The following is a 14418-nucleotide window of genomic DNA, read 5'->3' on the forward strand; positions in this document are numbered from 1 at the left end:
GATTGTCTGCTCCTCAGGTTATGCCAGGGCTTACATTTTGAACGAAATAATAGATTCGAAAAGGACACTTAGCTTAAAGTATCTTTTACAGGAACAATGAAGCCGGTTAGAGAAGGATGATGTAATAAATCGCCTTTGTCTCATGGCCAAAATGTCCCCTCTACTTTGGAAGCGTGTCAGTGAAATGTCTGCCCAAATCGACATGTCCACTGTTTCTGAAGAGAGTCCTTTGTGGTGTGTCTGTGATGGATGCAGGGAGGTGCCTCTAGAAAAAGAGAGAGTTCGTTGTAAGAACAAAGAGTATGGGCACCAAAATCCACTCTTTGAGCACCATTTCTTGTTCGAGCCTACCCTAGAGTTGGCAATGCAGACCATCTCCATTACCCTTTTGACAGAAGCAACAATGCCTGTTGGCGGTTTACAGCTTACCACCAGTACTGTCTCTGGGCCTGGGGTAGGCTAGGAAAGCATAATAGGAAAGTGATTCGCTCCTGCTGTGTTTGGATGATAAGGGATAAATTTCCTGATCAAAATTCAAGCTACACTGGATTTTTTGATGTAGAGTTTAATCTGTAATTTTTCAGAATACATCAAATTACCTGCATTAAATTTCAAATTGTTTCATATTTGCACGTTTCACGTGTGGTGCAACAAGGTCAGTTGTGGGAGGGGCTGGCTTTGAAGCAATGTTTCTTGCCAATGCCTTGGTAGCTCTCCTTGCCACACCTGAATTCCTGTCCATATGTCGTCTCTACATGATTTTTGCTTGCAACTCTAAATAAGATTTTATGAATGTATAACAACTCAATACTACTTAACAAAAACTGAAATAGAAACTTTATTCCAATGATCCACCTATAGTATTCATCATTCAATTGTACATGACAACAATGTGTATTACAACAAAACCAGCAAAATTTGTTTTATCAACCAAGAAATAACTGTTATAAAAATCATGTATGCTGGATACTACCTTCCATATACAAATATGACTTAGGAACAGGAACTGGAACTGCATGCCACATCTTTGTCCTTTCACCCCATTTTCTAGCAAAAACTTGGGTACTATGTTTTCGCTTCAACTACGGTCTGTTTAGGTGTGCATTATAATCTAGGTATGCCAGCTCACATCTGGTAACAAAAGCATCATTCTTGTAACCAATTCGCTTACAACAGTACTCCAAGATCACATTGTGGAAAACCTATATGCATAAAAATAGTTTACACAAAATTTGCTGGCAGCATTGGATTAATGGTACAACATAAAACACATGGCAACTGCTTTAGCCTACCTCCAGTAATAAAGAATCTGCACTTAATTGATATTCTCTTCACTTCTACGGAAAAATGTTTATAAACACTTACGTCCAACATACCAGTATGCTTGTTCTGAACATGAATTTAATAAGATGCTATCCATGACTATCTCTCTAAGAGCTGACAAAGTATTACTGCCAGGCTCTAGCCACTTCTTCCCATTCAATGGTTCAATTATGTTGTCATGATCACAGTCCTGGTGGTCATCCCCAATGTGATGTAAGAGTCTGGTCCAAAGAAGGCGAAGTTTCACTTCATTGCTGTCACAATTGCCACAACAGTACCAGAAATGGTTCCTTATTGCTGAAATCCATGGCAAAAGCTCTTGATGGGCCTTCTTCTTTGCAACCTTTGAGAATGCATAAAAAATGTGATAGCTCTATCGTGACAATTATGCCATCATCACTGCAAAGACTACATGCACATTAGTGTATCCAGATAGAAAAATAAATTCTTTAAAGAAATCTCATACAATAGTTTCATTAAAATAAAGTTCAAAACTTTTTGCAAGATCCTAATTTGTCAACCCCTGTGTCAAATACCCCCACAAATAGTAAGATAGAAAAAAGCCCTGGTTTTTCAGTTGTTAGCCACATAGCTGCAAGATATGTTTTAGTCAAAAAACAGATCAAAAATTTACCTCAAACAGCTTAGAGGTAACTCTATTTGTTTTGTGCCAGACATCTTTACTGTGGAATATTCCTTTCAATGATGCATGTTTTGCTGAAAAGAGGCAACAAACAAAAAGGTCAGATCAGGACAATTTGAATAGACCCATAGCAAGAAAAAAGAATAGTTTACTTCATATTCTAACTGTAAGGTGATAATATTACCATAAAGGGTGTCTGAAATTACCCATTAGAGATGCAATGGTAGTATGTCCATCTGTGCACATTTCTTTGACTAATGGTCCTAGTATGTTTTTAAAAATGCATGCATCTAATCCAATGCATGCCTTTTAAAAACATATGGGCTTCCAGTGCTAGAGACTTTAAATTTACCTGAAAAAGACAATGAAATGTTAAACATGAGGTTTTAGGTTATTTGTTAGCATGAGTTGGCCTCAATGGGTCCAGCAAGCGACCACCTCTGTACTGTATTAAACACCTAAATTATGTATGATAAGCAAAGTCTCTGAAAAAATATGACACAGCTAAAAGATTAAGATTCTGCTTCTGATACTTCTGGAACTTCTTGTACTTCTAACGGGTACAATTTTTTCAGTGGTCGTTTAATATTAATGTTTCTGCCAGCGCTGTCCATGGTGACGAGTTCGGCTCCACATACTCCACCATCTTGACCGATAATAAGACGCATAATTTTTCCGAGTGCCCAGCTTTATCGGGGGATCTTGTCTTTGTGTATAATCACAATATCTCCGACTTGCGTGATTCTCTTCAACGATCCCTTTTTCAAACACGCGTGTTCATGCAATGCGGGTAAATATTCTTGTTTCCATCGAGCGAAAAAATGTTCCAATAATGTATTGAGATATTTGAGTCATTTTGTTAAGTGTTTCGGGCCCGATAGTTCCACGTCTTGCAAAATACTAGGCTTATCCAACAACCTGCGACCGACCACTAGACAAGAGGGGGTAAGCGGGGCCTCCCCAATATCGCTGCTAACAAACGTAAGAGGTCTCGAATTAAGCACACCTTCGGTCTCTATTAACACAGTTTCCAGTTCTTCGAACATGAGAAGAGCGTTACCGAGTGTTTTCTGCAAACAGCGTTTCGTTAGCTTCACCAAAATTTCGAAAAAACCGCCATACCAGCTCGCACATGGCAAGTTAAACTTCCAAGTAATATCACGACTTAAAATGTATCTCTGTACCATTTTATCAACAAATGTTTTACCGTTATCCGACTGTACACGCGTAGGTAAACAGGGGCGACCGTTTTAATACGCGTATAAATGAGTTTGCCGGTAAGTCAACGGCGAGTTCGAGATGAATTGCGCGAGTACTGGCACACGTAAACAGGGCAATGTAGCATTTATGTGTTTCATTTGAACCAGAGCAGATATTTTTGACGTACAACGGGCCCACGAAATCGACTGCAATGTTCGAAAATGCGACATCATCGCAAACTCGAAAACCCAGCAACGGCGGGGGCCCAAGGTATCGTAACATTTTTCCATTAACCTTTTGCATTGAAGGCATTTTGACAACAACGTTTTCACAGTCTGGCGACACTTACAAATCCAATACTTGGTTCGTATTTGTGTAAGAGTTTCGTTTGTATCATTATTCTTTACGATAAGGTGGTTTTTGCGAATGACCAGTTCCGTAAAATAGTGTTTTCTCGGTAAGAGCACAGGAAATTTTGTCGAAAATGGAATAGGTGCGTTATCTAGCCTACCACTTACACGGTAGACCTCTTGTTCATCTTTTATAACTTTCAAGTGGCGTTTCGTTTCAGAAAATTTCTTATCTAGTTCGAACGACTTTTGAATTGTACAATGCCATAATACCTTCGCACGGTCGAGGTCTTCAGAATCTATAATATCATCACCGCTACTCGCTATATCACCTCCCAAACGCTTTATAAACTTCAACACAATAGCAGTAATGCACAGGAGCTTGTCGTAACTGTTGTATCGCTTGCAATCAATTAACGCTGCAAGACTTTATTCTTTGTTTTCTGTCGAAACTGCGAGGATATTTCGTTCTATTGTTTCATCTTGAGTTACCAAAAGAATTTCATTTGACAAAGGCTCGAAAAATCTGGGCCAATTTTCAGGTGGCTCTAGTAGAAAAGCCGGACCACCAAACTATAGCTCGTTATTAATTAATTTCAAAGCAGAGCACCCTCTAGATGCATTGTTTCGTGTTTCAAAGGTGCAACCCTTGTTTTTGCGGCGACTAATCTTACAAATACTTGATCATCGAATGTGAGAAAGCGAATATAAACACAGGCTCCCAACGCAATTATGCTGCCATCTCCAAAGCCGTGAATTTCATTAGCTTTAACGTCATTCGGATTAATGCTTTTCATCAAAGACCTATCAAACTCTATAGATGAAACACTTGCTATTTCCTGAACAATCTGTTGAAATCGGATCGATATTTTAATTGGTAAACAATCGTCCCAGCCAATTTTAATTTTGCAAATCTCTTGAAATAATTGTTTTAACAACACGCAAGTAGGAGCGGCGATACCCAGCGGATCATGAAACGGCGCGATTGTACTAATAACGATGCGCTTCGTAACCCTTTCCTCCGCGGCGACATGAGCGAAAAAGATGAGGTTTAGAGCTAATTTATCTTTGTTCTGATCCCATGGAATACCCGAAACTTTTACGTTTTCATCTCGAATAACATGAGGTGGGGCTTTTTCCCTGTTTTCAAATGAAATGGCACCTTCATTTCCCGAAAGGTTTGCTTGATTTGACCGTTTTTCTTGTGTTTCTATTTTCCGCAAAATTTCACTATTATTTGAGGCAAATTTTCGAAAGTTAAATCCTCTGGCGATAAAACATTGTTTCAGTTTTTGATACATTCCAAAACATTCTTCCTCAGATGAGTAGGAAGACGCAAGATCATCAACGTAGATGGACGAAATGACATTTTCGATAAAAGTAGGATCAGAACTCATGGTTGAATTCAAATGATGTCTTAGCGTGGCATTTAAGATGTATGGCAAACAATTTAAACCAAATACCAATCCAGTAAATCGCAACGTGATTATTTCGGGACTTTCTGCATTACAGTCTTTTAACCAAAAAAAGCGTAAAAAGTCCCGCTGTTCTGGATCTATCGTGATGTTCAGAAATGCCTTCTGTATATACGAAATTAATGCTACATTGTGAGCGTGAAATCAAAGTAAAATATCGAACAACAATGGCACTAAATTAGGGCCTGACTCTAAACATTCGTTAAGACTGATTTCACCCGCTGCTTTAAAACTTGCGACGTAAACAATCCTCAATTTGGTTGTTTTCCTTTCTTCGCAAATTACTTCCCTATGTGGAATATAATGAACTGTACCTAACAGTTAAAGTTCCTCGTTAACAACTTCCACGATACTGGAATTGAGTTGTTCTTTTATTACATTATCGTATTGCAACAAAGTTTCGGGAGATTTATTCAAACGATTAACTAACGAATTCAATCTTCGTTTTGACACTTGAAAATTATCTGGAATTGTTGGGTGATCGGCTTTGAATGGTATGGAGACTTCAGAATGGAATGATATCTACCATCAATGAATTTAATTTTATTATCCAGTAACCCGTTTTCGATTTGTGAATCAGAAGAATTTTCCTTAATTCCCAATGTTTCGTGATCTCAAATTTTATGCAATTCTTGCTTCAATTCTTCATTAACTCCACTCGAAACAGTCTCTACTTTTAGCACGTGCGAAATAGTAATGTTAGAATAGAAAGCGCTCGAATTGTGCACAGGCACTGGGCCACTAAGAACGTACCCAAAACGAGTGAGAGTGGCAACAGGTCCAAACCCATACTCCACCCGTACAACGGAATCTAGCATGAAGGACCAGAAAAAATCATCTCCAATTCGCAGATTTATTTCTGTGTCTTCTAGGCCAGTATTTTGATCAGCTAGTTTCAGATTGCGTAAATGGGGGTAATACTCCTGAGCGAATTGAATGACTTGACTTGATAGGGGGCTGCAAATTACCTCTACCACATATGCGTAAATGTAAACATTTAGGTTATCGTCCCCTCGTACAGCTAATTGAACTACGTCACATTCCTTGAGAGTTCCTTGTTGATTTCCGAATTCTTTTATTAAGACGTTTTCGGTTTTAATCGTGGGAAGTTGAAGGCTATATCTTAGCGATATTGTAATGTATGTTCTCTGCGAACCAGCGTCTAAAATCAATCGAATTTTACGTGTGTTTACTTCGTTATCTACACTAAAAACACTTGATTGTGCTGTTTGTAACAGTACCGAATTTTTAGTCGGGTCTTGCGAAAGATATAATGTACTTACGTGTTCCGTTGTGTTGACACGCGGCGCTGTATCACCCCTTGACGCTTTGCTCGAGAAGACTTCTCGTTGATGTTACGCACGGAGTTCGAACTACAAATAGCGGCATGATGACTTTCTCCGCAATGAAAACATTTGCCCGTACTATGGCAATTTCGGCTCAAATGACCACTTCTTAAACACACGAAACATCTTTTCTTTTCGCGAAGGATATTTTTTCTCATTGTCGGAACCGTAACCGTGGCGCAACTTGCAGAAAAATGCTTTTTGTTGCAAAAAATGTCTTGCGTAGGATAAACATTTGAAACCAGCGTTGACTGATATCCTTGAGTTGCGGACGTTTTGAAATTTCTGAGCTTTTGTTCTTGCGTGTTTGTCGTTGAAGGTCTGCTTTTCGGTGCAAATGCACATTTTTCTCGTAGATTCAATTCATCACCAAACACACCCAGTAATTCATCCAATTCCCAACTATCAGGTAATTTTTGACCTAAAATGATGCGAAGACCTTGTGGAATTTTCGACATTATTATTGGTGATAATACTGTTACAAAACTGTGCGTATAAATTCCTATACCGCGCAAACTTTCGGCTTCCGTTTTATTGTATAAAGTACGTAATTTTCGTATGTGTTCGATCAACGATATTCTCGGTAAGTCCATCAAATTTTCAATATGTCTCGAAATTATGATCTGTTTATTACCAAAGCGCTTTTCTAATAATTCCAATGCTTCAACATAATTATAGGTAACCCCGCGATCGTTTCAGCGGCGTCTCCAGACAGTGAATTTTGGAGATATTTCATTTTCTCTACGTTGGCCAGCGAATTGTTCGCATTGATACTCGATTTAAAAGAATCCCAGAATGAAATCCATTGAGTTGGGTCTCCATTGAAGGACGTCAACGATAATTTTGGGAGTTTTACTTTCTGTGCAGGCAATTCTTCGCTGCGGTGTCGTCCTTGTAAGGGGGGCTGGTGTGGCTTGTCTTTTCAACAGTCGGTCAATTTGACACATTATTTCCTCAATTTCTTCGTCCAATTCAGCGTTTTCAACTATGAACTTTTCAATATCTTCATTTTCGGTTAGTAACTCTAGAATTTCGTTGTTAAGATTCTTTATATCTTCTTGTTTCTTCTGGATTGTAGTTTGAAATGACTTCAACTTGATCGCGGTCTCTTCGTCTACGTTTGTTCTGGGCGGCGTTAGAAGATCGCGTGTTTTCTTGATAGTGTTCTTCACAACAAGTTTATGTCCATTTTTTATTCTTACCTTCTTTTTTACGTCTTTAGCCATACCTTTCCCGGGTCACGGCACCAAATGTTGAATGTTTGACTATCTTGCAGACACCACTACAAGGCACAAACTGTAGAAGCTTATATCTGTAAGTAGTATACGAGGCTCAGCGTAATATGACCAAAGACGTCTAACATTAAAAACAAGGTTATAGTTAGTGTGATTATATATATCGTAAAATAAACTAAATGAATGGCTTACACAAGTCGATAGTATAATGTATAATTCGTAATCGCTATAAAAAACCGTTCTTTGAGTTCAAATGCGGCCACAACACTGCGTGACCGCTCCGTGTATCTTAGACTCTTGACTCCTTGCTCTCGACTGACCACAGGGGTCCGAAGTTATAACAAAAAGATAACAAAATCCAACATGGGGGAAGCATTATCACCTGAGCTGGCAATTAACTAGACTAACTTTTCTGACTCAACTTTTTGTGTAGACTACGAATCCGGATGTTGCTTTGGCGTTTAGGGGGGCGTTTTCTAGATATAGGAGTCAAAGCCCAAAAACACGCAATGTGACCTAATTTGACTGTATTTAATTATTGCACTTTAGAAAATGTTTAATTTTATCAAAAATTGGTTTCTTGATCAATGCTCTTTCAAATTTGGCCTTTTTCGGCATTGATGGGGGGGGGGGGCAATTACAGGGAAGGGGAATTTCACTATTACTGTATTCTTAGAGCGTTTAGTTTAAATTCGCTTTTTTCTTCTGATTTCTTTGCTTGCAAACAATAGCTCCACAATGTCCTCAGGATAGTAGAGTAGGGCTCCGTGAACCAATCAATTAACAGATCTTCTAACCAGCCGTGATTGGCAGGTTCTTCTTTGTTGATTGTGCTTTGTAAAGCTTGTCTTTATACTCTTGCTACAAAGTTTGCATGCTTTAAGTGTTTTTCGAGGCTGCTTTTACATGGGGGCAGCAGTGACCGACCAGTTACTTTGTTTTCCTTTTGAAAGGTCCACCAGAATATAGCATATCTTGCTTCATTCACTGACAGTAATCGTTTCTCTCCATACAGTGTGCAAACAAACCTTTCTAAGCCGAGTAACAAATGACCACTTGCACAATTTTTCTTGCCAAACTCTGAGAATATTTTTCGGAATTCTTTATCGCCTCGAAAAAGCGCTTCCAAAATGCAGGCTTTCCTTTTGCAAGAAGAATGAGATGTAGAAATTTCCTGAAAATGCGTGCAGGCCAAGGAGAGCTTGATTCCGCAATAAACATAGTGCAAAAGCATTTAGATCCAGAAGTCTCCTGTATTTTCTTCTTCTATACTCCATAAAGACATGCAAGTTGTTAGCCTCCTTGGCTAAAAGGATAACAAGAATATCATCATCTCCAGAGCGCACAATGCAAACTGTCTCCTGTCCCTTTTCATCCGTAGGACATGGTGAAATAGGTAGCAGATTTTGGTACCTGCGTTCCCATGGTTTGTGTTTGACTTTCCCACCCGAGTTACCCCTTTGCTCTCAATTTTAACATAAGAATTTTTTCTTGCAAAGTATATTGAGACTACTTATTGTTGCGCTAGAAATTCTCTGACGAAGGGGCTTGACCTTTCGATAGGGGGGCTAGGCAATTGGAGAGAAAGCATGGAATCCCAATTGCAAAAAGACGCACAATCGTTAAGATTATAACAGGACATGAATGTAACAGACAAAAAAGAACAGCTACTTAGAGCTTAATTAATATTCTTTTGTTGGGAACTCGCATTTATAACAAAATATCCCTAAAAAGACAAAGACGTATGTTGAGAAAGTTCTTTGAAGGTCTTTTTCCATGATTTTTTCACAACGCTGTAAACTTTTCTGAGTAATAAAAAAAGACTTCATGTAATCATTAAACAGAATAGGAACCATTACATGAAAGTTAGTACCTGAGACGGCACCATGGTTGCCGCAAAAGGTGGGAGAAATGTTCAAACCTTGATGCTTCCAGTTTTCTGGAAAATTCACTCACTAGAGACATTTTTACTACTTTACAATACAGTCTTATTCTAAAAATAAATATCCGTAGGTGGAAAGCTATTTGACGGTTTTAATCGATTTTCTGGTAGTCATTCTCATCATTCGCACATCCAAGGCTGAAAAATTGTAATGTGGAGTTTAGCTCCCAGTGGTTTCAGTTTGCAAATTAACGTTTGAAATATTAACATTCCAAGGAGCGAAGAGGAACAAATCAAAATGAAAATGAAAACAAATATATCATCGACTATTATTGATTTTTTTAACTAACGCCACCACCAAGTTAGCTGAGTAAGCACCAAAAATGCTGAATCTGCTGAGTTAAGAACAGATTCAGAACTCTTGGGGGGGAGGGGTGTTATCCATGTGTCTCAATGTGTCCATACATCAAAGTATTCGATTTTTGTAACTTTTATGACTGTGCTCCAGATAATTCTATGTTGAAGATAAAAATAACTTACAGAAATTTGTTCATTTCTTTACTCCGAAGATTTTTCAAGTTCTCACAATTTTTTTTCCAGATTAATTTTTGGCACCAGGTTTTTTGGCACTATGACTGGTTTTAATGCAGTATGTAGTAGCATCCTCTTGGCTGTTTGGCGTCTGTATCTTCAGTTGTTGCAAGGGCAAGAGGATTAGCTCTACTGTGGTTTTTTTTTCGCTCAAAATTAAAAAGGTACCTTCTTGATTTATCTTAAACTAATCTTCAATTAAACTCATATGATCTATCCCATAGAGGTTCATCTGGTTCTTGGTTAATATGTACTGCCTTTGTTTTTAAAATAATTGTTGGTTCTTTGTTTTTTAGGGGGGGGGGCTCTCTCTCGATTAGTTAACCTACTTAGAGAGCTCCTCCTCAATCAGTCAATCTTAAATTCAATCATGTAAAGTAATTTTTTTTAAATTGTTAGTTTTTAGTATGTAATGTGTCTTAGTTGTAGAGTTATGTGTATGAATTGTATTCGGGATTGATTAATAATGAATGAAATGAAATGAAATAAGTTAGAGCTTTGTCTATATCAACTGATCTCTTTTCTTTAAACGATGTTGAACAAGAAGTTTTCAAAACTTCTTATATTTCAAGAACATACGTAATTTGAAACTATTATCACTGTCTTTTTGTTTTCGTAAGATTACTACATCACCAGATAATAACAAAAATTACCAATTTTTTTAAAGTGTGAAAGTGGAAAACAGTCAAATTAGGTCAAATCACGTGTTTTTGGGCTTTGACCCCCCATATCTAGAAAATGCCCGCCTAAAGGCCAAAGCAACATCTGGATTCGTAATCTATATAAAAAGTTGAGTTAGAAAAAGTTAGTCTGGTTAATTGCCAGCTCAAGTGATAATGCTCCCCCTCTCACCTCTGGTCTATAGATATTCCGATATTTTTTTTCTGTAATGGTGTCACAATTGGAAATTACTGGCCTACCCTCAACCCCACTTAATCCCTTCTAAATCTTAGACAAATGGAAAATCTGCCTGGTTTCCCTCACAAAAAAAATTAGTCACTTCCTTTACCCTGGGTCCTCCACCCTTTACTCATTAATCCTTTAATTAACGGCCTTACCCAATTCTATTGTCGGGTCAACCTCAATCTTTTCATAAACGTGCCTATTGCCTAATTACCGGTTAACCTTTATTATATAGTCTCCCTGTACCAAACCAAAACCGCTAATCTCTTGTCCGCCTCCTTGATAACGATGCTCCTATCGCATTCAAGATTATTTAATGTATTGAGTTCAGAAGAGGAAATGTTACTGTGATACTTACCTTCTGTCTGGACAAACAGCATCTTCTTTTCCAGTTGAGAAAGATAGGATTCCACCAAAGAAACAGTATTTGAAGTCCAGCTGGACTTTGAATTAAAGACTATGTTTTTGATTCAGTGATGTCAAAATAAGCTGTTTTCAGCTTGTAGATGGGTGAATGGTAATTCTTTGAGGGTCATTCGTGCAGTTTGGCTTAGTCTTGTTGGAAGTAGCTTACACCCTTGAGAATTTTTCTTGTTTTCAGAAGTTGACAGTCCATTTCCAAGATGGCTGCTTTCAGAAACAGTGCAATGACCATCAAATTGCTTGGTGCATCAACATATATAACGCTGAAGATGTATTTTTCTGCCCCTATGATCACTAACTGTCAGTGGCTATTCAAATAATTCCATCATTGGGCAGAATTCAAAAATATATTTCTAAGCTGTAAAGCTTGTTATTGTTAGAAATTTTGCGGGAGATGTTCTGATTTTCAACCAATTCCGTTGTGCAATCTTCAATCTTCAATAGTTAACTCCTAAAGGCTATCCAACCAATCTGGAGAAAATGTTGCATTTGGTTTTGGTTCAACAAATCATAAATTAGGGATAACAAAGGCTAACAAAAGAGTAAAAATTGTCTCGAATAAGTCTATACTAGGGTCCATGTGTTGGTGGAGGCCACCTTTACCCACTGGCGTGGACTGTCACTGATACTTTGAATTTCTCTTCTCTCACGCAATTCATAATTTCTGGCGGTAGGCTATTCCAAATCCGAATCGTTCTTACGAAGAATTGATTTTTGAAAGCTTCAGAGTGGAGGCATTGGATTGTTTGATATTTGAGCGGATTTCTGGTTGAGGAAAGGACAATTTCTGGAAACGAGATGTTGAGCAAGTTGTTTCGAATTTTATTGAAGATTTGAAGGTCATGGATGCAGTGTTGGTGCACTAAAGAACAATGCTGAAATTTTAACAATGTTACAGTTCTAATTAACTTAAAATACAACATAAGGTTGACACAAGAAAATGTTTTGAATGGTATAGTTTCCTACTCAATGACCGATGCAAAAACGTTTGCCTATCATCCCACTTGAAAAATTGTGCATAAAAGTCACCACATTGTTGTTTGGATGCTAGGAAATTTCAGGATTGTTATTTAAAGGCCAATCTCTACTGACGCTTTTTTTCAGCTTTCTACTGGAAAATTCGCTTGATGAATAGTGGAAGTAGTTTCAACTTTTCGTTAAGCAAAATTAATCAAGGAAAACATAAGACAATAGAACATCATGATTTTCGCAATAGGCCTATGCAATATGTCGTTCTTACACTAACTGGAATTTAGTAGAAGCGAACCTGATTTGCAGTTACGTTCTTTACTGGGTAGAATAGGCAACAATTCTTTTTCACAGGGAAAAACAATTTACAAATGCTGACATCAGGTTGGTTGGTGTCAACCAAGAAGAATTAGAGCTGGAAACTTTTATCGATGATGCACAAGATCAGAGCAATGATGCAGATTCTATCCGGGAGAGACCTTAAATGTTGTTTGCATCCTGCCCCCAGTCACCAGGAATAACACCATTTGGACTATCTTGATCCACAAATGAATCTGGACAGTAACAATCAACACAAACCATAAGAAAGTTATGTAGGGACACTACAGCTTTTGTTACTGCAACAACTTTTTCTACTTTTGCAGTAATAGGATGGTGAAATACACAAAATCTACTGGCAGCAATTCCAAAGGGGTTATTTTATTATTCTTCTTGCAAGACTGAGACGGTAATTAAAGACTTTTTTGTCCAAGGAAAGATTGGTAAAGGGATACGGCTTCATCATATATCGCTTCAGTTTAAATGCATGGTTAGCGACAAAAATGAGTGGAAAAACACGGTTGGAATTGGAAATTGTTTCATCTTTGAGAATTGAAAGTAATTTATTTTCAATGGCATATCCCAGTTTGCTGTTCGTTTACACACTGCCATCACTCTGACGGCCACTATCACAGATGACAACTAGAGTAATTGTGTACCTTGCGTCACAAACACCCATAAGTACAATGCTGTGGGTCTTTTGTAGTTATAATAGTTGGAGCCCTCTCTTGGTAGGGCAAACATTTTTACATGTTTACCATCAATTCTTACATGTTTACATGTTTATCTACCCCCAACTACAGTTGGAAAATTCCAACAATTTCAAATTCAGCTGAAATTTTCTTTCAAACATTTTCAGACGGTATTTTTAAATACACTTGCTCGAGCAATCGTTCCCAAATTGCAAATTGCAATAGTTTCATGTACAATCCTGCCAACCGTAGTAGCACTCATTTTGAATTTTAGGCCAATTGTGCAATGTGCGTCCCCCGTAACTAAATATCGAAAAATTACTGCTAATCTCTGTTCTGGGTTTATAGGTTTTCTCAGCTGTGTGGAAGTTTATTTAAGATCTTTGCCAATAAGTCTGAGAAGATTTTCGAATGTTTCCGGTAGCATAGGAAAGTATTTGAAAAACAATTTGTGATCATGTAACTTTAATTCCCTAACAAGTGATTGGTATTCTCCTTTCTAATCTCTTTCTTTATATAATTTGCGCACCCAATATTTACATGTTTTTTTTAAAGCTTGATTTCTCCTCCAATGTAAATATAACTGAATTTTTCTTCTTCTCAAAAACAAAAATCGTAAAAGATCAGGCCGAGATACCATTTTTGTTCTAAGAATCTCGTGCGCGCTAGAATTTGTTGGAAACAGTGGAGATTGGAATGCAAGAAATTTTGTACGAACGCTACGAAACAAGCGTCAGTGAAGATTCGGCTTAATGTTTCATTTTCTACTAATAGTTTTGAAGAAAATAACAATGATATTTCGAAAAAACATTAACAATGCATTTCCTTTATGGCCCGTCCATAATAATTTTGTATTTTTATTATCTTCTCTTTCGTCAACTTTCCTCTCCCAGAAATAGAAATTTTTTGTGCTTTGCTTTGGGCAACTAAGTTGTTTAATACTGTTCCCATTCTCTTTGTCACATGATTAACACACTCTACCTTATTAATTTGAATGGCATCACCAGACACTTTCTTTTGCACAAGATTGTCATAGGTTTTGCTTGATTAATAAAATACCAATCAGTA

General features: G+C 37.6%; 1 protein-coding gene and 1 pseudogene across 2 annotated transcripts; both read right to left on the reverse strand.

The window, feature by feature from the left end:
- Nucleotides 1–638: 638 nt before the first annotated feature.
- LOC135682929 (uncharacterized) lies at nucleotides 639–11443 on the reverse strand. Of its 2 annotated transcripts, none has more exons than XM_089115475.1 (4): nucleotides 11307–11443; nucleotides 1958–2040; nucleotides 1366–1666; nucleotides 639–774 (listed from the first exon to the last, which is right to left on the reverse strand). In XM_089115475.1, the coding sequence occupies exons 1-4, from the start codon at nucleotides 11326–11328 to the stop codon at nucleotides 752–754; spliced, it is 429 nt and encodes a 142-aa protein (XP_088971601.1). In that variant the 5' UTR covers nucleotides 11329–11443; the 3' UTR covers nucleotides 639–751. The 2 variants fall into 2 exon arrangements, with proteins under 2 accessions (XP_088971601.1, XP_088971600.1); XM_089115474.1 differs by lacking the exon at nucleotides 11307–11443 and adding an exon at nucleotides 2173–2313.
- LOC148957386 (uncharacterized) lies at nucleotides 5606–6930 on the reverse strand (annotated as a pseudogene).
- Nucleotides 11444–14418: the final 2975 nt, after the last annotated feature.

The sequence above is a fragment of the Rhopilema esculentum genome, unplaced genomic scaffold, assembly GCF_057945365.1.
Source record: "Rhopilema esculentum isolate cy_ngs unplaced genomic scaffold, ASM5794536v1 HiC_scaffold_31, whole genome shotgun sequence".
Taxonomy (NCBI): Eukaryota; Metazoa; Cnidaria; class Scyphozoa; order Rhizostomeae; family Rhizostomatidae; genus Rhopilema; species Rhopilema esculentum.

Excerpts from the sequence above, each read along its gene's own strand:
- LOC135682929 (XM_089115474.1), bottom strand. The coding sequence starts at position 2,212 with ATGTGCACAGATGGACATACTACCATTGCATCTCTAATGG. Across the intron at positions 1,667-1,957 it reads TTACCTCTAAGCTGTTTGAG|GTTGCAAAGAAGAAGGCCCA; the intron begins GTAAATTTTTGA and ends GCATTCTCAAAG. Across the intron at positions 775-1,365 it reads AGCATACTGGTATGTTGGAC|AGTTGCAAGCAAAAATCATG; the intron begins GTAAGTGTTTAT and ends AATCTTATTTAG.